The sequence below is a fragment of the Heterocephalus glaber genome, unplaced genomic scaffold, assembly GCF_053883595.1.
Source record: "Heterocephalus glaber isolate CG9 unplaced genomic scaffold, H.glaber_assembly_v1.0 deba00001444, whole genome shotgun sequence".
Classification (NCBI taxonomy): Eukaryota; Metazoa; Chordata; class Mammalia; order Rodentia; family Bathyergidae; genus Heterocephalus; species Heterocephalus glaber.
The window spans coordinates 19838195-19863649 of NW_028258297.1; the positions used below are offsets into that span (position 1 = coordinate 19838195).

General features: G+C 35.3%; 1 protein-coding gene across 4 annotated transcripts in view; it reads right to left on the bottom strand.

The window, feature by feature from the left end:
- The window catches only part of Pik3c2g (phosphatidylinositol-4-phosphate 3-kinase catalytic subunit type 2 gamma), a 326458-nt gene that overhangs the window by 193312 nt on the left and 107691 nt on the right, over positions 1-25455 (bottom strand). For all 4 annotated transcript variants that reach the window (XR_002395360.2, XM_087213485.1, XM_021259132.2 and 1 more), the window contains 3 exons: positions 21951-22082; positions 15230-15344; positions 8225-8355 (listed from right to left, as the gene is read on the bottom strand). Coding sequence is in view for 3 of the 4 variants with exons in the window: in XM_087213485.1 (XP_087069611.1) it covers positions 8225-8355; positions 15230-15344; positions 21951-22082 (378 nt within the window). In the remaining variant the exon portion in view is untranslated. The remainder of the gene's footprint in view (positions 1-8224; positions 8356-15229; positions 15345-21950; positions 22083-25455) is intronic.

The following is a 25455-nucleotide window of genomic DNA, read 5'->3' on the forward strand; positions in this document are numbered from 1 at the left end:
AAAAATTTTGTCATATAAATGTTTTACACACATTTTTCTCAGAACGTGCCTTGTCTGTTTATTTCTTTAGTGTTTTATGATAAATGGTTTTAAATTTTAATTAGTTCAATTTATAAATTTTCAAGTAGTTACTGCTTTCTCTTTTTTCTCTTAGAAAACTTTGACCATCCTAACATTCATTCTCCCGAGTTTTCTTCTGAAAGTTCAAAGTTTTAAATTTCACATTATCCTAAAATTGACATTTAGAACTACAATGAATTCACAACTTGTTAAAAACAAAAACCACATTGAACATATAAGTGGGACCCTATGGTCTTTATTTCACACTGTATCTGATTCCATTGATCTGTTTTCCTTCCTTAATCCAATACCACCTTTCTCTTAATTGCTGCCAATTTATAATATATGAAATAAGACATGTAAACTCCCCAACTTGTTATTTTCATGATTTCTTGAGTACTTATAACTATGTGTTAATTTATAAAATCAAATTTATAAAATTTGTCTATCTCTTCTAATTATTTTTTGCCTCAATTTCTCCTTTCTGGTAGGTCCACACACATATATTACATTCCTTGATGTTGTCTCATAGATCACAGGGATATTATTATTTGTAGGGTTCTTTTATTTTTTTTTGTACTTCAATATGTATAATTTCTATTGCCCTGCCTTAAAGTTCACATTTCGGTTTTTTTGATCTGCATTGTGCAATCTATGAAGTCCATGCATCTAGTGATTTAAATTTTTTTCAGTTCTGAAATTTCCATTTTTTTACTAAAATCTTCATGTTCCACTTACATCTTTTAAAACTCATAAATACTTTTGCAATGCTTGTATTAAAATCATTGTCTGATAGTTTAAAACACTTGTGTCTATTTCTATTAGTACTACACTGCAGAGGGCTATAGATATATTTCCAAATTCTCCCCACTTACTTTCCTAATTATTCATAGTTTGCTGTATATATCCTAAGAATTTTTCTAATTAACAAGTGTACATTATATATTTGAAGTGCTACATTATTGAGAGTTAGCATTCTGTTGTCTTTTGGTTGTTGAATGATTAATTTTTTAGTAGGCAGTTTAATTATTGGCAAGGCAGCCTGATTCATTGGAAACTTGTTTTTATGATTTATTAGGTTGGTTCTTAATGTGGGGTAGAGTTGACTTACTTTCACTATGTATGTTTCTGGCTTCTGTATCGAATATTAGATGTTTTGTGAGCTTTTCCCATCGTTACTGATAGGAATTTCTCTGTCTCCTAGTATTGTTCAACCTCTCATTCTACACTCATTTCCTAGCTTCCTGCAGGCCTAGAAAAGTCAACCTGCTCACAAGCAGCTTGTTACTCAACTCCATATTAAAGAGGGCTCTCTAAGGAGTCTGTAGCTACCAATCTTTCTTACTTCCCGTCCTATTGTGCTCTGAAGATTCTAGCTGTGTCAGCATCACTGAACTCTGATCTTGGCTTTTTAAAAAAAAAAACTTCAGCAATGCCGGAGATTTAGCTCAGTGGTTTCACTGCCTGCTGTGCAAGCACAAGGACCGGAGTTCGATCCCTGGTATCAAAAAAAAAAAAAAAAAAAAAAAATTCAGATAAACTAGAAGCTAGTAACTGCTCTTGCCAATTGTGAGAAAATGCATTTCAAAAAAACTTCAACAAGACTAAATACTCTTTTTTGATGCTAAACCTCCAGGCCAAAAGGCACTTTAATCATGAGGCTTACCTCAAGTCCTGTCTGCTCAATTCCTGAAAACAGTTGTTTCACATGTATTTTGATTGTGTCTTAGTTCTTTAAGTGAGTGGGATTCATCTGGTACTACGTACCTTTCATGTTGGAGTGGAAACATTAATTTTTTATCAAAACAAATTTTTATATATTTCATCTAAGTCTGTCCACATATTTGGAAGCACTTTTTGGGTGACTGGAGAAGAATAATTTTTTTCAATTTTTAATTTTTACAAATATCACAAGCACATTTTTATTGTATTTCATTGAGGTGGAATTTCTTGAGTCTGATTACACTTGATCAACTGAAAGAAGGAATAATTAAGTCACCAACTACATGATAAAATGTTAATTGGCTTAAGCCACCTAACTGTTATCTGGAAACTAGACTCAATCTGATTGTAATACAAGCTTCACCACATTGAAGGCTGCTCTCCATCTGTTTTCACAGTCCAGAATGAAACTGTACCATACTGAACATGAATAAAGATGGTTAACTGGAGGCAGAAGAAATGTTGTTTATTTTATTTATGCTATTAACATAAATAGAACTTGAAGTATAAAACAAGTAGAACTCACTGAGGTTAATTTTGAAAAGGATTCTTCTAATATTTGAAGGCAGTTACTGTTATTATTGTTTTGTTTGAAGATATTTAAAACTTGAAAGCACTGCATTTTTATTTAAAAATTCTCTCATTACAGATGTGTTGATCTCCTGTATATGACACACTAAATTGAAGGTTTCATATTTTTGAGTAAGAAGTAGAAAAACTGCTTCACTTAGTTAAAATGATAATAGTCTAATACAACAATGAATTGTTAATATTTGTGTCATGAGGATAATGTGACTCTTCTGCCATCTTCAGTCCTTAAGGGGACTTCTTATACCAGGCACCATGAAAGGACACTTTAGACCCTAGAATATATTTATTTTACACATATTATTTGTCACATGGCATATACAACATTGACAATACAGTGGTAAAATAGATAGGTTCTTCTCCATCCTACAGTCATTCTTGGGAATAAATGAAAGAACTGAGAAATATTCACACGAATGAACTGGATGATGATGACTTCATATTAAGTGTTATAAAAAGTAACATGACAGAGAGTAAAGAGAGAAAGACTTCAGTAGAGTGGTCAAAGAAGACTTCTTTGAGAGATGACATTTAAATGAAAACTTAAAGGGTAAGGTGATTTATAAGTGAAGAATTTAGGAAAAAGTATTTCAGATAGAGGAACATCACCTAAAAAGATCTTCAGGCCCCCTGTCCACACCCCACCTCTGAGCAACAAGCAGAGACAATCTCCCCAGGACTCCAACTAGCCATGATGAAAAAAAACTACACCTACACATATAATAATCAAGATCTCGGAAACCCAACAGAAGTACAAGCAGTTAGAGAAAAGAAACAAATCACATGGAAAGGAAACCCCATCAGAATCACAGCAGACTTTCTGACACAAACCCTCAAGTCAAGGAGAGCCTGGAGTGAGGTATTTCAAAAGCCCTAAAAGAAAACAACCTCCAACCTAGACTCATATATCCTGTAAAACTATCTTTCAAAATTGATTGGGAAGTAAGATACTTCCATGACAAAGAGCACCTGAGAAACTTTATGAATACCAAACCAGCACTCCAAACAATTCTAAACAATATCCTAGAAAATTACAATGAAGGTCACAACTCCATGAGGCCCAACAGAGCAATTCATCAGGCAAGGCAAAAAATTAAAGGGAGAGGGAGAAAAATAAAAAAGAATCAAAAACAGGAAAGTAACATGACAATGATAAGTCAATACATATCATTTACAACCACCAACATTAATGGCCTCAATTCACCAATCAAAAGAAATAGACTGGTAGAATGGATTAAGAAGCAAAATCCAACAATATGCTGTATATAAGAAATGCACCTAGTTCAAAAAAACTCACAGACTGAAAGTAAAAGGATGGAAAACAGTTCTCCATGTAACAGGAACCCAGGAAAAAAGCAGGGGTAGCCATCTTATTTGCAGGCAAAGTAAATTTCAAACCAAAACTAGTTAAGAGAGACAAAGAAGGTCACTACATCCTTGTAAAGGGAATAATCCAAGAGGAAGAGATGACAATCATAAATATATATACACCAAATACTAATGCCTCCAACTATACAAAACAAGTATTAGGCGACATGAAAAACCAAATAAGCACTAATACAATTGTAGTGTGGGACGTCAATAAGCCAGTCACAAATAGACAGATCATCTAGACAAAAAATCAACAAACGAAATAGTACAACTGAGCAAAGCTTTTGAACAAATGGACTTAATAGATGTCTACAGTGTTCCACCCCACAAAATCAGAATATACATTTTTTTCAGCTGCACATGGGTCGTCTCCAAAATAGACCACATACTGTCTCACAGAGCATGTTTAAGTACATGCAAAAGAACTAAAGTTATCCCATGTATATTATCAGACCATAGTGCAATTAAACTGGAAATCAATAGCATAAGAAACCCTAAGAACTTCACATGGAAATTGAATAACACTCTCTTGAACAACCAATGGGTCACAGAGGAAATTAAAGAAGAAATTAGACAGTTTTTTACAAATAAATGATAATGCCAATACAACATACAAGAATCTATGGGACACAATGAAAGCAGTTCTATGAGGGAAATTCATGGCAGTGAATGCCCACACTAGGAAAACAGAGCTAGCTCAAATAAACAACCTAATGCTGAATCTTAACCTCCTAGAAAAAGAAGAGTAAGGCAAACCCAAAACTCATACAAGGGAGGAAATTATAAAGACCAGAGTAGAAATCAATGCAATGGAGACTAAGAAAACCATACAAAAAAATCAACGAATTGAAGAGTTGGTTTTTCAAAAGAATAAATAAAATCAATAAACCCTTAGCCAACCTTATCAAAAAAAGGAAAGAAAAGGCTCAAATCCATGCAATTAGGAATGAAAAAGGTGAAGTCACAACAGATCCCGCAGAAATCCAGAGGACCATCAATACCTACTTCGAGAACCTGTACTCCAATAAAATGGAAAACACAGAAGAAATGGACAGATTTCTAGATACATATGAATTACCAAAGTTGAACAAAGAAGATATAAATATTCTAAACACCCCAATTACAATCAGTGAAATTCAAAATGTAATTAAAAATCTACTAAAAAAGAAAAGCCCAGGTCCTGATGGCTTCACTGTTGATTTCTACAAAACATTTAGAGAGGAACTACTGCCACTACTCTTTAAACTTTTCAGTGAAATTGAAAGGGAAACACTACTTCCAAATTCATTTCTGGAAGCAAGTGTTACTTTGATTCCAAAACCAGGGAAAGATGCAAGAAAAAAAGAGAACTATAGGCCAATCTCACTAATGAACATGGAAGCAAAAATCCTCAACAAGATACTGCCAAACAGAATACAGAGGGTCGTCAAGAAGATCATACACCCTGACCAAGTTGGATTTATCCCAGGGGTGCAAGGACGGCTCATCATACGTAAATCAGTACATGTGATACACTATATTAACAGAGTCAAGGACAAAAAACAATATGATCATCTCAATAGATTCAGAAAAAGCATTTGATAAAATTCAACACCCACTCATGATAAAAACCTTGCAGAAAATTGGAATAGATGGTTTTTAGCTCAACTTGATAAAGGTTATCTATAAAAAAAAAACAGCCAACATCATACTAAATGGTCAAAAACTGAAAACCTTCATGCTAAAATCAGGAACAACACAAGGATGTGCACTATCACCACTCCTGTTCAATATAGCTTTGGAAACATTAGCCTCAGCAATTAGACAAGGAAAAGAAATAAAAGGAATAAAGATAGGAAAAGAAGAAGTTAAATTGTCATTATTTGCTGATGATAGATACTCTGCATAGAAGACCCAAAAATGTCTGCCAAAAGATTTCTGGACTTAACTGACTGATTCAATAGAGTAGCTGGATACAGGGTCAACACTCAAAAATCAATAGCCTTCTTGTACACAAATCACAGACTCACTGAGAGAGAAATTAGGGAAACAATCCCTTTCACAGTAGCCTCCAAAAAATGAAATATTTAGGAATCAATCTAATGAAGCAAGCAAAAGACTTTTACATTGAGAACTAGAGCACCCTGAAAAAGGAGATCAAGGAGGATATAAGAAAATGGAAAGACATCCTTGTTCCTGGGTAGGAAGAACCAATATAGTGAAAATGGCCATACTTCCAAAATGGCTATACAGATTCAATGCAGTCCCGATTGAAATCCCAACAGCATATTTCACAGAACTAGAGAAAACAATTCCAAAGTTCATCTGGAACCAGAAGAGACCTAGAATAGCAAAAGCAATTCTAGGCAACAGAGTCATGGCAGGAGATATCACAATTCCCAACTTGAAACTGTACTACAAAGCCATTGGCAAAGAAACAGACCCAAGGATCAGTGGAATAGATTAGAAGACACAGAAACAACTCCAGACATACTCAGCTACCTCATCTTTGACAAAGGAACCAACCATCCTCACTGGAGGAAAGATACATTCTTTAATAAATGGTTTTGGAAAAACTGGATTTCAACTTGCCAAAGATTAAAACTAGACCCCTATCTTTCACCATGCATTAAACTAAAATTGAAGTGGATTAAAGATCTAAACATTAAAACAGAAACACTAGACTTGCTGGAAGATAAGTTAGGTAGAACTCTCAAAGACATTGGCATAGGAAAGGACTTTATGAACAAATCCTCAGTAGCATGGGAACTAGCACAAAGAATCAACAACTGGGATCTCATCTTATTAAAAACCTTCTGTACTTCCAGAGAAACCACCAACAGTGCTAAGAGACAACCTGAAATGTGGGAAAAATTTTTTACCAGCTGTTCCTCAGACAAAGGTCTACTATCTAGAATATATAAAGAATTGAAAAAAATCAGACCCCCCCCCACAAATACAAAGACCCAATTCAAAAATAAGCATCTGAAATGAACAGACATTTCTCAGACAAAGAAGTAAAAAAGCAAATAAACATATGAAAAAATGTTCAACATCACTGGTCATTCGAGAGATGCAGATGAAAACAACGCTGAGATTCCACCTCACCCCAGAAAGAATGGCTGCTATCATGAAATCAACCAATAACAAATGCTGGCAGGGGTGTGGGGAGAAAGGAACCCTTCTCCATTGTTGGTGGGAGTGCAGACTGGTGCAATTACTGTGGAAATCAGTATGGAGATACCTCAAACAACTAGGATTGGAAGTTCCATTTAACCTAGCTATTCTTCTACTGGGTATCTTCCCAAGAGAATTAAAAGAATAGTACCACAGTGATATGTGCACCCATGTTTACAGCAGCACAGTTTGTAATAGCTAAAACTTGGAAACAGCCCAGTTGCCCATCAACTGGAGACTGGATAAAGAAGATGTGGTTTTAAAAAAAAAACACAAATAAAATGGAGTACTACTCAGCCATAAAGAATGAGAAACTAGAGACATATATAGCTAAGTGGATGCACATTGAGGCCATACTCTTAAGTGAAATAAATAGGACACACCGAATAGTTTCTCTGGTGTGAAAACTAGAAGTATAAATAAGAATCAAAATTTATAATTGACATTGTGAAATAGGAAGAAAATGTTTAAAGGAATAGGGAAAGTGGGAGGGGAAGGGGAAAGGAAAGAAGGGAAAAGAAAAAATATAAGAAAACTAAAAACACGGAAACAAAGTCTGTGCAAATAGGGAAGGGTGGAGGGGGTGAAGGGAGGGCAGGGGAATGGGGAAAATATAAGAACCAAGATGCATCATTTAAAGGTACTAGATCCCAGTGATGAGCATAACTGTATTGTATACCTAAAACGTACCAATAAACTAAATGGAGAAAAAAAAGATCTTCAGATGGGGGTGGGGCTGTATATTTGAGGCATGCAAGGGAAATTGATGTCACTGGCTTGAAGCGAATGGGAGAATAATATGAGTTGATTTAGAAAGCAGAGCAGTAATAAGATTTGATTTTATTTAGAGAGCTACTGTTTGACAGAATCTAAGTACTCTGCTTACTAATTTAATGCTATTAAAACATTACTGCATTTACTCCTGTTCTTTTTCAAATCTGCCACAATAATTAAATTTCACTTTTTCCTGTTTACTAAAGCAACTTCCTGCTTGTTTGAAGGGTGGTTGAGCAATGGGTTCTCATTTCTTTATGCAGAAATGTACCTAATTGCTCAAGCTTTCGTATTTTGAACTGAATGATTTTCAATCTATTCACTGTTCCTTCGCCTAATGTTGTTAAATACCACAGGGAAAAGATTCTTTATAAGCCTAGAAAATTACTTATTTAGTTTCTAAACATTAATTGATCATCTAGCAGTTTTGACTTTAGGAAATTAGAGGAGTTATGCTTCAAGGAAGGTTCATTCTTTGAAGAGATGAAGTTTCAAGTATGACTGATGGTATCACGAAAAGCAGACAAAATTCATTCATAGAACAATCACTTACAATAAAGAAGTCTGTTTCTGTGAAAGTCTGGCAATATGTTTCAAACACTCTCTTGGTGGTTCTTCAAGATGAGTTCTATTCTCTTCAGAATCAGGTTTGATATACTCCCATCCAGTAGCTGGAAAATCAATCTGAAATAAAGAAATGACTTCCCATGTATTGAAGGTGGCTTCAAGTGCATTATTAACTCAATACCCTCTTATTTAGACCTATGGAAAGTAAAGAATAATTTCTATTTTTTTCTGTGCTATTAGTGCTTTATAATAATATTTTAAAGAATAGTTGGAATTTGGACTTGTTATTTAAATGTATATGATGTTTGTCCAATTTTTATACATATTGTATAGATTAGTGATCTGCAATATTGTGAGAAGTAAAAGATAATAGCAATAAACTTGAAATAAAACTAAATATGTCATATTTTGGTCTAAAGCTGAGATTACATACTTTCTGCTTTACATTAAAATGTCTTTCTGTTATGAAATGAAGAAGTTTGGAGACAATAATTATCTCTTTCATGTAATCACTTAGGATAATAGAGAGTTAGTCTATGTTGTTCTCAGACTACAAGTCTGGGAACCTATTTTAGACGCAACAGTGAACTCTTCTCCAGGGGTGACCTATTCTGCAGGAACATTATACATTCAAATAGAATATTTCTGTCTTGGCCTTGTAGTTCAGATTTATAAATGGAGCTGGAATCCAGGGATCCTTTTTTCTTGATTCAATTAAACCATGTTTCAGTGATTATCTAGTTCTAGTAAATAAAGTAACAATTAACAACAAGAAAAAAAAAAGAGTTCCAAACTGTGTAAATGTAATGGATAGTTCAGCACACCATATATTTTCTTAAGACTAGTTTTTTCATTTTAACATTAGCTAATCTGCAGAATTTATTTTTCTCTGCTTATTTTTCCAACCTTGGTTGAAATCTTGGAGAAAACTGAAGAACATAATAGACTATGCTACAGTTTGAAATGCATTTTAATAAATTTGAGTTCTTATTTATTTGAGAAAAATTAGTAATTTCATTCCATAATCAGTAATATTTTTTGAAATTACTATTTTCATTATATTTTTTATCATATATCACTTATTACTTCAATCTGATGAAAAAATTAATAAATAAGCTAAGCCAAAGCAGTATTACAGTAAATTTTACCTCCTTCAGAATTAATCATAAAGGATTTACTTTGGTGTCTTAGGTGGATGCTCATACAGTACCAACTAGTTAGATATTTCTCTTTTTGTGCTTAAATATTGTTATACATGTGGAAAGAATATATTAAAAATGATGTTTAATGGGTTAAGACAATTTTGTATCAGTCCCAAATAAATGGCAAGGTGGATAAGGAAGAGAGAGACAGTGAGTGAGAATGTAAAAGTGTCTCACGAATCTATAATATATTCATACATATTTTACTTAGGCAAACATGTTTATTTTTAATACATGAGTGAGCCTTATATCAAATTACATTTTTATGGAGTATGGGCCTAAATAGTTACTGATTCTAGAACAACTGGTAGAAAATATTGGAATTTCTCCAGTGGCCTTTTCTTTTAACTTTCTTTTTATTAGTACATGTTTGTAGTACATACGTTTACAATCCTTGTGGAGAGTCTTCTAACTTTTCACAAATGAGAAGTTCTCCAAAACTATATATCTATGTATTTCCTGTACAGTACTTTTGCGGCTCATGAATTATGGAAGATACAGTGCAATAGTATCTACTGACCTTAGGTAACTTATTGATGAGAATAAGCACACCAATTAACAAATAAAATTGAGGATAATAAATACACAGTACCCCAAAACTGTGCTTCAAACCAGTAATGACCAACATATGGCTCTGTCTTTCTCCTTCTATGGTCCTGGCTGATAGGACCCAAATTTCTCTTTAATGAAATATTGCAAGCGATCTCTTCGAATGTCTACATTACTTGTGCCATGATACCAATTTGTCACATTCTGGCTTCAAGCCTTGAAAATACACTCCTGATTTTAACAATAACAACAAGATTATAAGGTCTTTCCTCTGAGGAAAAGGGTATATTGAGACCCTGGTCAATCTCCCTTGTAATTCCCACTCCCTGCATACTTGAGTATTGACTTCCTATCTCCAATTTATCCATCCTTCTTTGCTTCTTCTCTTTTGTGTACTTGACCACCCTGGTTCCTATTGCACCTTCATGATTTAGCATTGCTTGAGAGGCTGCTGTGAAGTCTGTAGTGTCCATGCCCACAACCATCCCCACTAGATGCATCTGGGCCCAGTTGGGGGCTCATGATTCTTAGCTTACTCAAAGAACTTCCACTGGGACTGTAAATGTAGTTTGGGCATCATGAGGCATACTCATGTTAGATCATAAACTTTACAGCAGTTCAGAGGAAGAAATAGCAGCAAGCTGAGTGAGACTTGTGGTCAATCATAGTGAAGTTGCTGTAGAAGAGGATGGAAAAAATATTATTTTCTATTATGTCAACACCAAAAAAGGAAACTTAACTTTGCATGGGGTAAGAAGGAGGGGGTAGGGAAAGGATTCCTAGAAGAGGTTCTGTAGATTATAAAGAATGAATACAATTCAGTTAGACGAGAGGTGGACAGAGAGTGTAAAGAGGTGAGAGAAGGCATAGTTCAGACAAGGAAAAAATATTCATATTGCACATAAGCTAAAAGCAAAACAGTGCATGTCAGAAACCACAATATTTCAAAGTTAGTAGACCTTGAAGTGTCAAACAGTGCAAAGCAAGAGAAGAGATGGGAGAGAGCTCTGCCATAGAGCGTGGCCTTTATTCTCTAGGCAGTGTTGAGTCATTGAAGAGTGTAAGTAAGAAAGTGACAAGTTCAGATTGAAGTTTTAGAAGGATCACACTGTGACTAAAGGATTGAAGCATGGAAAAGTCAAGCTGAGCTGAATTGTTGTAAATAGTGGCGATTGCTTGAACTAGGGCAGAAGAGGTGAGGAACTGAGAGGACAGACTTAAAGAAAATATTGAAGACAAACTGGCAGGATGTAGCATGGACGATACGAGAGAGAGAAGGAGAGAGGAAGCACAGAAAGCAGGTAGGTGTAGGTGGAACACGAACAGATATGAATAATTAATTCAGGGTGTGAATAAGATTGTGGAGAAGAAGGTGGGCTCAGTTTGGGATATGTTATGTTTGAAACTGCCAATAGATGATCCAGGCAGGAGTTTCAGTGAATATATATATATATATATAATATTATATTATCTATATATTATCTATATACATAGAGAGAGAGAGAGAGAGAGGATATATACTCTCTCTTTCTCTCTCTCTCTGCAGCTTGTGGTGTGAAGGACTCTACACTACAGCCACAGACTCGCAAGTGTAGTTGAGTAGATACCATGAAGAATGCTTTAGAAATGAACAAGATCAGTAAGCCTACTGATACACCTAATAAAAATTACTGACTTGAAGGAAATATATTCTGTGAGGTATCACAACCTTTGTCTATTGGTTGACTATCCTGTGGTAGCGACCACCCATCTAGTAAACATAATCACAAAAAGTAGAGACCTGATGGAAGTTAGATAGACATAGTGTAATTCTTTCAATGTGTGGAGGAAAGAACAGAAGATTAGTTGATTTGTCAAAGTCATAAATATTTTTGTTAAAGAGCTAAGAGTAGAATCCAGATTTCCTAGCTCTCAGGGTGATGTCTTTTCCTGAGGTGGATACCCATTCTCTAACATAAACATTAGTGGGAGAATGTGCTTCTAATTTTTTCACAGAATCTTCAAGTTGAAATGTTCTATTCTATATTTAACTCATTATGTCATAAAACTGTTACTGGTTACTAAACATTTGGATTTTACTACCTGAATAGCTATAATAACTATAGTTTGTGTGTCTCATCATCAATTCAAAAGCATGCTCTATGTTGCCTGTTTATCCATACCACTTGAAATTACTTTCTAAAAATCATGATTTTACTTTTGCATACTGTTGAATGACTACTATAGGTTTCACTCCCCTTTTATTGTAAAGATGAATTCTGTTATGGGTCTTGATTTCAACTTGTAAATCTATGCTGCTATTGAATATTTGACAGATTTTCTTGAAATTCCACTTGCCAGAATCTGTGTTCTGAAAGGAAGTATTCCCCTAATTTGAGAAGCATCTAATGACTATCTCAGTAGATAGTCTCCATTACTTCTTTAACTTTCACTGCTATCCTATCCCCCAAGGCCCCTAAAATCAAGAATTTATGTTCAAAAAAGCTCTGGTAATAGTTAGACTTGAAGACTTAGACTTATAAACTGTGGTGGTTTGGATCTGACAAGAAGTACTTTGATTAAAAAAAACAAAATCCTAGGACTGCAGCTGTAGCTCTGTGGAAGAGCATGTGCCTAGTACATGTGAGGTCCTGGGTTCAATTCCTTAGCAGTGCAAAAAAATACAAATAAAAAACCCTCATTTACCTTTTTATTAAAGATAAGCAGCAGTTATTAACATCTAGACACTCTATATGACCCCATAAAATAAAGTGTTTCCCAAACTGAACTGATGCAATATTCCACTGAAGTCTGTCTGTTGTCTGCATTATTTCTTAAAACTACAGATAATGCTATTGAGTTAGGAACTCGTTTCTGTTTTTTTTTTAATTTCCTTCATAAAATTGTATCCCTTTGTGTTTAAAAAAAGTTGCTAAAATCTATTACTTACATTTTCTTACTTTTGGCCCTATGATCTTTAGTTGAGATCACTAAGATGTTTTTCTAAAAAGTGTCCATGTACGTGGTTCCCTTGTGCTCCAGAACAATTTCTACAGTATTTCTAGAACTATTTTCTATGATTCACTCCCCAGATAATCTTGTCCAACTCTGGTACACAATGTAACGCCTTAATGTTTTTCCACCTTCCACCGTGTTCCTCATGTAATTTCTTCTTTATCTTAGTTAACTTGTCATATTTTGAAACTAAAACTTCCTTTCTCAGTCTTTGTCTTTGCACTGTGCAGTCTTTTCTGACTGGATCATTTTCCCCTCTGCAACCTGTCAGTGAAAATTCACTCAATCTGCTGAGAGCATTCAAAGGACATCCTCTAGGAGCTCTTCTCAGACTTTCCCTTTCTCTCAGAAATATTCCTACTTTTCACATTGTTTTAGTGCCTCTACATTAATCAATAATCACAGGATTTGTCACATTGCATTAAGGTGACTTGGGAGAGTCTCTCTAGCTAGATCTTGCATTCCTTGAATTACTGGTTTGGTATTTCATATTCACTCATTGTTGTAAGAGTGTTTACCAGAATGTTTGGTACATACCAATCATATATGAAATATGTATTCATTGTGACTGAATAGAACCTTAGCATCCTGCTATTCTTCATTAGTGCTGAATATGTTATCAGGTTTGTGGTGAATCTTTCCTCTTGTTGGTGGATATATTTCTTTTGTCTTGTTACAACCAGACATTTACTAATAAATCACTATGTGTAGAGTATTTATGATGCACCAAGATCTAAACTGAAGAATTTCTTTCTTATTGTGTCCACGATTAGAGTGGATCTTTAAGTAGTCTGGTAGGGCTTTCCTGTCTTGTACCATGACACCACACTTTTATAGCATTAATTTTTCTTTTTTCTTTTCAAGATGTTTCTGTGGATTTTTCTTAACTCTATCCCCCATACCTTTTACTCTAATCCTATGAATTTAAGCTCTATGAGCTTTCTCTAGAATAGTGATCCTTGGATGAGGGCAATTTTGTCCCTAGAGGCCATTTGGCAATACCTGGAGACATTTTTAAGTGTCAAAACTGAGGAGAGGCTACTGGCATATAGTGGGTAGAAGCCAGTGATACTGCTAACCATCCCACAATGCCCAGGAGCAGGATATTTACAACAAAGAATTATCCAGACCAAAATGGTGCCGAGGTTGAGAAATCTATTCCAGAGAGTGCTGCTCAGATCACAGTTCCTAGCTTCTCCTGTGGACACCAGGAGTTGCTAATCTCTGCATTTCCTTCTAGGAGAGTATCTACCTTTGAGGTATTTCAGTGTTATGGTTCAGATCTAAAACGTCTCCCCAAAGTCTCGTGTGTTTGGAAGCCGAGTGGATCTTGGGGGCACTACATTCATCAGTAGCTTCATTCATTGATGAGTTCAGTGCTGACTGCGCTGCTCAGAGGTAGGGTCTGGTTGCAGGTGGGTCTTGAGGAGTGTGACCCGGAAGTGTGTATTCTCATCCCCAGCACCTCCCTTCTCTTTCTGCTTCCTGAGTGCCATATATTGAACAGCTTTTCTCCATCAAGCCATTCCACCATGCTGTTTCTGCCTTGCAGCCTGCTGCCATTGGATAGAAGTGCTGAACCAAAGTAAATGTTTCCTCCTTTAAGTTGTGGGTGTTGGATGTTTTGTCCCAGAAACAGGGAAGTGACTAAGACACTGACCAATAAAATAGACTAATGTCAGGAAAGACGAAGAGCTCTCAGCGGAAAGGACCAAAATCTGGACTCACTGACCAACTTTTATTCAAATCTCAAATCACAGACAGCCGAGAGGGTTCAGAAATAAATAAAGGTATAATAAAGGGATTTTGTTTGCAATTTTTCCCCACTACTCAGTGAATTGGTAGTCATTAAGGAAATGTATGATAGAAGAGATTTTAAAGAAACATGACACAATGCAGAGGCTGGTTTGAGTAAGGTACTAAGTTAATGACATACACCAAGGACTGTTTCTAGAAAATGGAACGAAATGAAAGTCCATAATGAGCATATTAATGACAACACTCCACTGCTGTCCTTCATGATGGAGTAAGGCTTGAAATTGCTATTACACAAGTGAGGGAAAAAGTGCTTTGAGTGTTCTGAATACAAAATAAAAGCAGTTGTTTCAGGAATCCCAGCAGGCTAGAGGAAAAGAAGACTATTAAAATGTGTGATCTTGGAAGAAATTGTTTCTGTAATTGACCAAGAAACTACTTATCAACCAACACTTGCCCTATGTACTTTAATCTCATAGCTTGGCACTTACCTGCAAGGTCACCGGGCCTGGCTGACTTCCATCCCACACTCCTGGAGCTATCATTTCTATAGGAGGCTCATTCTGTAATGTCATGCTGAACAGCATAGACCCGAGAATGGATTTTCTGCAAAAGACAACACATACAGACAGGAGTCACCCCAGAGGGAAGCTATTAGTATCTGTATCTGTTTCCTTTTGGAATGTAAGCATAATCAGCCATTTTTGTGGCTTCACTCAGTAGCTAGAAAAGATATATGCTATCCCACAAGCCCAGACACTGAATAATAGTTCAGTTCTTATACACTACATCCATTTCAATTTTCACAGATACTCACGTTTATTTTTCATGTGAGAAAACTGTTTTCCACAATGGTTTCTAACAGGTAGCATTTATTTGTAATTGCTGTCAATGGTGGTGACAAGGAGAGAACTAAGAACCTCAGATTTATATTCTTGGAATTATGGCTATTTCTAGTTAATAAAAATGTTAACTCTTCAGAGCATTATTTGTTCCATGGAGTGGCTAAATTCCCTGGGCATTTAAAGATATGAATTGTACATTTATAGCGAGATTTACATTAACACAGCATATGATCTGTGGAATCAAAATAGTTGTGAGAATTCACAGAGGAAATGTTCCTGCATGCATAAATGGAAAGATTATTCATTTTAAATACAGATATTTAAAAATTGGTTGTGAATTACCATAGTAAATGAAAGTGCATACAGGAAAGACTTTAAATATGGAAGAATTCATGGTTGCTACAGCTTTTGATAATATCAGAATCCACAGAGCTTTATATAAATTTGAATGTGAGGCTATACCTGTGAGTGTATATTAATCAAAATGTTGGAAAAATGTTCCAATGATCACCAAGAACAGGGTTTGATTTTAATATGCCAAACTGAAAATGTTGAGGTGAAAAGTAAGAAAATTAAATTCAATCTTATAAAGAAATTTAAAGCATCTTTTTAATGACAACATATAATTCTATCTTCCCATATAACAGATACTGTACAAACATGAGGAACCAAAAGGTCTGTCAAATAAAACTTTCTTTAGATTTTTCTTAAAATCTTTATTATCTTTATTAGTAGTTCCTTACCTAAAAATATTGTCAGAAAATATCTGTACAAGGGAATATATTTTGCCAACATTCTTAAGACAGATTTTTTGGGGGTACCAGGGATTGAACTCGGGACCTTGCACTTGTGAGACAGGCAGAAGCACCTCTGAGCTAAATCCCTGACCTTTAGACAGATTTTTTTTATGGTTCAAGAATATTCTTCAAGAAGGGGAATTGTGAGTCTTGTTTATTTCTTTATTCCTTTGTTCTATCCTCATCAGAAGAAACTTTTGTTTTGGATTGGTATAACAATGCCATAGGACCAGTATTAGTAAGATGTAAGTTGTTTGACACGAATACAACTTAGAAAATTATTAATGTTATTTTCCTTTTGCCTTTGAGAGTATATGACCTTTACCCAAAATAGCCTGGAATATCCACAAGCCTCAAGAAAGCTTTGGATTGGTGTCAGGCAGCATACACGAGAAGGAAAGAGCATGTCTAATGTCAGACCTGGAGGACTCAGGTCATAAAATTCTCTACAGCATTTAGAGAAAATATTTCCATCCATAACAGGTGGTAAGAAGGTAAGGAAGGATGCAGCAAGGAAAGGGAGGAAGAGGGAGGACGTGACAGAGTAGATAGAGAGTGAGAGAGAAGGGAAGCAGTTTGGGATCAAGGGGAGAAGACAGACAAAGAGAGAACAGAGTGAGCACAGCCTACGTAGTGTCCTGGTTTTCTTTCCCTTCTTCCTCCTAGGAAGCTGATGAAGTGTGAGACAGGAGAGCTTAACATAATGCTGAGCGGGATGGGCTCCTTTTCTCATTTCCTGTTTCAGATCCCGGACTAAAACTACTTCTTGAACCACTCCTGCCTCTATTTGTGGCAGGGTCATTAAACTTGAGGCAGAAGAAACTCCCAAGTTTAGGTTCATGGGACCTTCTCTGGTCTCAGAGTAGGTCAGTTGGGATCTACAAACAGCTGAAGATACACAGAAGGAGAGTTCTCAGAATAGGGTGGTGCTGGTGTGACACAGTGAGGAAGAGGGACTCATGATAAGGAATCTGGTTGGACTGAGCAGGATGGGGACAACCAGGAGTTACAGACAAGTGCCAGTAAGCCCCATCCAAGCTGGGAGAATCCCATTAGCCTGAAATATCCGTATGCTACACTAGCTGCAGACTTCAGCTGTGACAAGCAGTTTTGATTGGGATGTCAGAAGTCTCTAGGCCAAATGAATCTTTTGGGTTTTTTTTTCCCCCCTTCTTTTCTAACCCTGTGTATCTTTTCTTCTTCTTAGGAAGAAATCAAGTGTGAGAAAGCTGAATGAATAAGCATATTTATCAAAAAGAGACTGCATATTTCTGAAAGCACTATTAAAATAACTACTACTATGTCATGGATGGCCAAGTCTTTTCTCCTCATTAGTTAGAAGACTGGAGCTCATGAGGAAGAGTGTGATGTAGTAGTTGCATTTTGTCTTGATATCTAAGTTGTAGAATGTTTCATAGCTGTGGTTTTAATTTGTGTCTGGGCCACATGCTAAAATATCTAAGAGATCTAAGCTGTCTCCCATAGAAGAAGAGTCGCATGATAAGTATCTGCCACCTCAGTCCTTGAGTAGAATCTGCATTCATAGTCATCATGGCCTTCATTCTGAGCCATAGGGACTGAATGAAGTCAGAACATTTGATGTAGGGGTGTGTACGAGGGCCTACCAGGAAGTAGGTCACTAGAAAATGAACTTCTAGACCTACTTCTTGACATTATTGTAGATATGCAGTAATGTGTATTTGAAGGCCATTCAGTGGGGGAAAGAACACAAAGACTTGGCACCATATTTTTGAGGTGCACAGTATTAGCTAATTTTCTTTCCATTAATAGACTGTGCTTGAATATCTTTTTAGATATTGCAGTCTTAATTTCCATCAACGAGGAAGATGATTAGTGGAATTAGAATGTGAAAAGAATTCATCTAAGAGTGTTGGTGATCTTAGAAAGAAGATGGAAGTGGGAACTTTTAACACCAGGCAGGTAGGGAACTGCAGTAGTGGTTTATGTTATTACTAGTGGAAAAAGATTTATCATGGCAGTTAAAGTTAAACACACAAAAACATTATGGAGGCAAGCTTCACTTGAAAATATATTGGCAAAGACAATCTATAAGGACATCTGGATCCTATCTTCATTAACCAGCCTTAATTGCTGAGCTTCTTGCAGCTTCTTGAACAAAATTAATGGTTTCCAAAGAGATTTCATACAGCTTTCAGGTTCTGCTGGTGGTTTAGACTGGGGAGATTCTAATTAGGCTGGACCACAGGACTGAAATTCTCCTCACGCAACACAAACACAGATTATTCATCATTTTCCAATACTTTGAGTTTTTTTTATATGATGTTAAAAGAAAGAAAAATAATCATGGAGCATAACAATTCAAAATATTTCTTCCAGAATATTCTTAAGAATCTTTCCAATTTGAATATTTTACAAATTCATTGACTGAATATCCAACACAAAGTCTTTGATACCAAGAATACAGGTGGGCTGTTTTATACTCTCTGAGGCCCTACTTCCTCAAGCAATAAAATAAGGTGTTTGATGAAATAATTAATACTTTTAGATATAAGATTATATGGATCTATTGCTGGCCTTCTGGAACCAGAGAATAAGAAGACTTTAGAACTGGGACACTGGCAGGACCTGAGGATCTGATGATACAAAATTATTTGGGATTTTGACTCTGACTGATTTAGGCTCAAGTACAGAACACAGGTAAGGGTGAGGCAGGATCCCCCCACAGTGTCCCTGGAGTAGGGAATGGCTCCTAAAATAGGAAGTGAACCTGGTTAAGCTAGAAAGGGCTAGGGAGAGAAGTCAGATCTGCATTCTTGTTCTTGTTCTATTTAAAGTAGACTGATTTACAACAAACTTAACTTGCCTTTGTGATAGAGTTCTTCACCTGTAATTGAAGTATTTGGCATAATTGTGTTCTGAGGCTCTCTCTTGGGCCAGAAAGAAGGACAATAAAGAATTAAAGAAGGGCAATATTGTTTTGTAATCCAATTTTGTATATATATCCAAAAGGATTAGCTACTCCTGGGTCAGGGTTAGCAACTCAGGCTATTGTCTAAGGAATCAAACTGTTTTGGGATTAAGACTAATTTTAGGCCTCTTTCAAAAATTTTGCAGAAGTTTCTAATTTTCCCAGGTCTTTCTCATCATGGGAGTTCTGAAAATACTGATGCTCAGGCAAAACCACTAATCAATTAAATTAGAATCTTTGGGGATATTTGGACTTTAATTTTATAACTTTCCTATAAAATTCTATTGTTCAGTCAGGGTGGTGACTCTGTGTTGAAGCAGCTCACCACATTTTAGAAATGCTAAGTAACAGTATTTGTTGTGAACTTAACTTGGGGAGAGAGCTTGTGAAAATTGTTGAGCTGAGCATAACGCTTTCTTGCTGTAGTGTGGAGTCACTGTGAATATAGATACAGTGAAAGTCTTGTCCTCAAAAAAAGAAGATTATAAATTTTTGTTGGCCAAATTTTTCCTTTAGACTTGACTATTTTTCTTTATAGAAGTGTAAGTTTGCAAGCTTGAAAATGTAGAAGTTTATTTTTTATTTTTAGACATAATTGATGCATCTATAACTGATGTATCTCAGAATAATCACTGTTGCTTCTTTGGAAACCCTCTTCTGGAAACCAAGAAGAGATAGGCATATTGGAAGCATATTTTTAGGTTATATGTACGTTCGAAAAAATAATGACGTAAGTGCTTATACAGTTCCACATGACTAGCTATGAATGGTCAATTCAAATGGTACTAAAAGATTCAATACTAAATGTTTATGGGGAGGGGGTCATTGTACAAGTGGAAATGAAATTAAGATGCATTTTCTGTGATCTGGAAATATCGCATCAAATAAATTGAATCATAATGCCTGTAACTGGTCGCAATGAGCAATGTGGGAGTCAGTGCCTTTCCCCAACTGCCACACATGACAGACTTCTGAGGTCTTACGAATGCATATTGAAATACTCCTTGAAGTAAGTCATGTTTTCTGATATCACTTCCACTTTTGAAAGCTTCCCTTACAGAACTGTCACTTAGGATCAGCCCCAAATGGCACCCCTCATAGATGCTCACGTTCCACCACCTGCTTATGAAATGTTTACCAATGGTAACTTATACATGGCAAAACAACATGATGGCAGTAGTTTTACTATCACACCATCCCAAAAGAGCTTTGACAATTAGTTTGAAAGACAAAAATATTCCTGACTTATTATATAGTTAATATATATTGATATGTGCAAAGTAGTGTATTTGAGGATGAGAGAATAACTAGAAATATTATTCTATAAAAATGCTAGATCTTACAAACACGCCAGTTGAGACAGGAAAGAAATTCACTCATGAGAAGGAAGGACCCCTGTATAGTTGCTCCTAGTGAGAAAGTAATGAAAGTTCTTAGCACACAAATCAGATTTTTGATATGTCTGCTAACAGCAGTAGATATTTATTTTAGGGATAATCTCTTTCTTGTAGACCTTTTAAAATCTTTCATTCTAAACCACCTATAGGGATTGATTTTTTTTCAATTTAATTTAGTACACAAACCTCTATTGATTGCCTATTCATAGGAGACATTATGTTAGATGATGGGCATTACAGAGATAAGTACATGCCCTGTCCTTAAGGAACATATATATGGAAAGGGGCTAAAGCAAGAAATCTAGTGATAGAACCACACACACACACACACACACACACACACACACACACACACACACACCTAGATCAGAATTAACCCAACAAAGAAAATCTTTAAGGTTTATCATGGTCGCTTCAGTGATTATTTACATTGACTAGGTGTTGGAATTCAAATGATCAAGAGTTTTCTTAACATTTTTACATTATCAAATCTGTTTTAAGCAGCAAAGGCAGAAATATATTTTATAACAATATTTACATAACTATATGGGTTATAATTTTTTGAAGATTCTGAATTTTGTCATTTGATTCTAAAGCAAGTCTTGGGTGAAAAGCTGGCATTTCTGAAACATTTTTATCCAAATAACCTAGAGAATCATTAATTACCTAATCAAGTAGCCTAAGTATTAACTGTTCCTAAGAGCATGATTAAAGCAATTTTTCAATGGTCATTAGTTCTGAGGGAATATCTGAGCTCATAGTTGGTTTACTTTCCTGAAAAAAAAAATCACCTTAAAGTTATCAAATATTTCTTCTTGGCAATAAAAGTCAGTAAATCAGTTTCACTATGTAATTTTGCCTGCATCAGAATTTCATGACTTATACTTTTTCTAAATGACTATAATAATCCAAATCATTTTGAATTACTAATTCCAGAGAAATTGGCTGGTCAGAGAAGAAGAAGTAATTGAGACTGGTCATGCCAATACTTTGTCATTGTAATGACCTAGCTGACAAGCTGAGCATGAGGCCTGCTTCTAAAGCCATTTCTACATTTTTACTTTTCAGTTCTGCTTTTAATCATCATAATTTATTTTGAGATATCTCATTTTAGAATAAAATGTATTCTTGATTCTCTCATTATGCCACATCCTGCAAAACATTTAGTTCCAGTAAGGTTTTATTAAGATGGGAGTTTTATAAATCACAAATGATACACATACTCTTTGGGAAACAATGGAAGACAGGTCCAGGCCAATAATTCTGCACTGTTGCTTGTACAGCCAATCCCAAACACTTTTATTGTTAGCATGGATTCCCTCGGGAGTGATTTTGTTTCAAGAGGAAAATTGATCCTGAAAATAAAAAGTGGTAGCATTATTTTTCCAATTACAGTAACATTTTATAAATATTTTCTGATAACATAATAGTCTGGGACAAAATCATTTAACTACTAGATTTGCAATATTGTCTCCAAATTTTTGGTTTAATCTTATAAAAAATGGAAATTTAATTGATACAGGGTAATGATTCATTATGGGTTTTTTTCTGGCACCGGGGCTCAAGATTCATTATTAAATAAATGAGTCATACTCATAATTTTGACAACTAAATTCATTTTTCAAAAATTATGATACCTTGAGTACTTAGCCTCAATTTATTGTAAGCACAGAAGAAAGAATGACTAAATTTTTGTTAAGGATTTGGAGAAGTAAGGAAATAACTAAACTGGGTCTTAAAGTGTAAGTCAGGCAGGTTTTAATGAGATGGAGATTTGGAAAAGAATATTCCAGGGAGAGAAAAGTGCACAGACAAGGGCATGTCTGCATAAAAAGACTAGGTGTACCTGGAAAATGGTGAGTGGCTCATTGTACATAGAACAAAAGACGAGGTCAAACTGATAAGTAGAGGAGCCAATTAGAATGAGATGTTGCCAGGATGCTGAAGAACTCTGGATGTCAAGCAAAAATATTTGAACTTTTCCCTAATGGCAAAAGGAAATATTGGAAAGAAAGAGCTAAAGCTGAACAGAATTGTTTACAATCTTAAATTTGGACTTTCCCAGTTAATGATGAGGTCCAGGAATTTGAAGGATGATCACTGAAATATGATACATATACAATTCCTGGATATGTGAAAACAAAGTAAGTGTTTTCAGGTCCTGAGCACATTGTAGATCTTGGGAAAAATAGAAGTGGGTAAGGATAAACTGGATTGCTAATGCTTAGAAAATCTTAAGTTTGGTTGTTGAAGCCATCCATATAGTGGGACAGTGTTCAGAAGACTAGAAATAACACATACATGATATACAAGATTGAGTGAGGTGTATGTTCATGGAATGAGTGGCAAAGAAGAAGTTTTTGACAGAAAACTGAGATTGTGACCTGAGGTCCCACTCCATAGGCAGGGAAACAGGTACTTTTGTTTCTTTTCTCAAGTCATCTTTGTTGTGTAGAAATGACTGGGTTCGTGAACATGAGCCTCAAGAGAAGCACGGTATTTAGGAAAGAATTATTTATGAAGCAAAGAGGCAAAGTAAATATTTTTAAAGGCTGAGATAAGAGAGTATGTATGTCAAGAAGAGGGAAATGCTAGGGAGAAATAGGAAATTCAAACAAAGGTTGGCAGAGAGGCAGAGTCACAGGAAGTGCCTCATCAAGGAATAGGAAGCAGAAAGAAGAAGGTGACTTGAAGAGCAACCAAGTAGTTTGGTATCCATTGTGAGGAGTATGAACAGAGCAGAACCTACTGGTTTTGTGATTTCCAATTTGACTATGATGTCTGATTGCTTAAGTAGTAGGTGATTATTAGAGGACTGAGATGACCAAAGTCTGCTGTCCTTTGGAAGGCAGTTCGTCCTGCTAAGGGACCAGGTAACACTGAGAATCTTCTCACACTAGAAGTTGGCTTTCTCATCTGGATACCAGGGAGAGTCCTTACTCAGGTTCAAATGGAACATCAGTGCTTCTTTCTTTTAGTTCCTGTACAGCATCCAGCCTTGGTAGTGAGGGAAGCTCAGCCCAGTAACCATAACTGACTTGGAGGAATTACAAATCTCTCTGTTCTATATGGTGTTCCCTCAGATAAATGGGTCCAGATTCAGGAATACAGCAGCAAACAGGGGGAGAGAAAAGAGAATTATTTTAGAAATAAAATGGATAACTGATACTTGACTATCAGCACAGTAGTGAGAGAGGACAATGAAGAATTAATGGTGAATTCTAGTCTCTAAATTATGATATAGCTGGTAATTTTAACTGAAAGGAAACACAAGAAAAAGAAAGTGAGAGTGGAAGTAATGTGTACAACTTAGGGTGTGATATAATTGAGTTAATAATAACTGTGAAATGTCAACATATAAGTGGATGGGGAGAGGGTGAGTCTGAATTTGTTCTTGAATATTAATGAAAATGACCCTGTTGACAAATAAGATGTTCCTCCTTAAACATTATATCCATTTAACTTTTTTTCTAAGCCCTATTTCTCCTTACCATAAAATGAAACTACCATAATATAGCACAATATGTGGCAAGATGTAGGTAGTAGATTAGCACTCCATTAATGTATTCACTATATTTAATGTGATTATTTATATTAACTATTGTGCAGATTTATTTAAAATATTTTTTTTGCACACATATGACACACAAAAGTAAGGGAGGTAAGTAAAAGAAAGACTGCAGTGAGGAAAATCTTCCATATTTTAAGATTGGCAAAATCTAGATTTGTTAAAATGTTACATATTAGGGATTTAAGACTAAAATCTTTTCTACTCTTTCATACTTGTAATATTCACTCAAGATAATATAGATGTATTTCTTGACATAAAGGAAGCTTCAAAATGTGACATAAAATCTTGATGATATTATGAAAAGCACAGTAATTTCTTGAATATTCTTTTTACCTAGAATTGACTTTCTATTAGATTTTCATATTTCTGCACCAAAATAGAAGCTGTAATTTCATTTTATTCTTCACATAATCTAGAATGTTCTTTTTTCTTCATTAAATATGTCTTCTTTATATATAACTTCACTTGCCAGCAAAATTAGATAAGTTACAGTTGATAGCTACTGCCAAACTCAGTCCTTTTATATTTATTAGTGAAAAAATAATGTGGAAAGAATGCATGTTTTCTAAGTAGTTATTTATTCATCTTTTAAATATATATGTTTTTTTAAAGTCAGAATAATCTCACATTCATTGGAAAATCTTTTTTAAATATCTGCATGGATACTTAAAAACAAAAGGAATAAACTTTTGGGATAAAAAACAGCATAAAAATACTTCATAAGAGTGAGATTGCCCCTTTTTTATCTGAAGAATAGGCAGAAACCTTGAGTTTTAACCGTAAGTTTGCCTTACCTATTTAAAAATGAATAACCAGCAAATTTTTTTCTATATGATACAGTCTTTCTAAAATCAGAGTAAGTCTTTGATAATGAAAATGAGGGTATCTAAAGCTGTATTGCTTTGAACTTCTACTAATGGCCACTGCAAAGAGTTTGACTTTTGTATGACTGCAACAGGAGAAGAAGTCATTTCTGGATTTTTAAACAGAGGACTTTGAGACTTGACTTACATTGTGAAGACACCACTTGAACTGTGTGAGAAGGACTATAAAGGTGCAGTAGAGTGGGAGAATATTAAAAGTCTACTGTGGTCATAGAGGAGAGACATTAGGGTAGCTTAGACCAGTGGAGGAGTAAGAAGTAATACATTGCATAT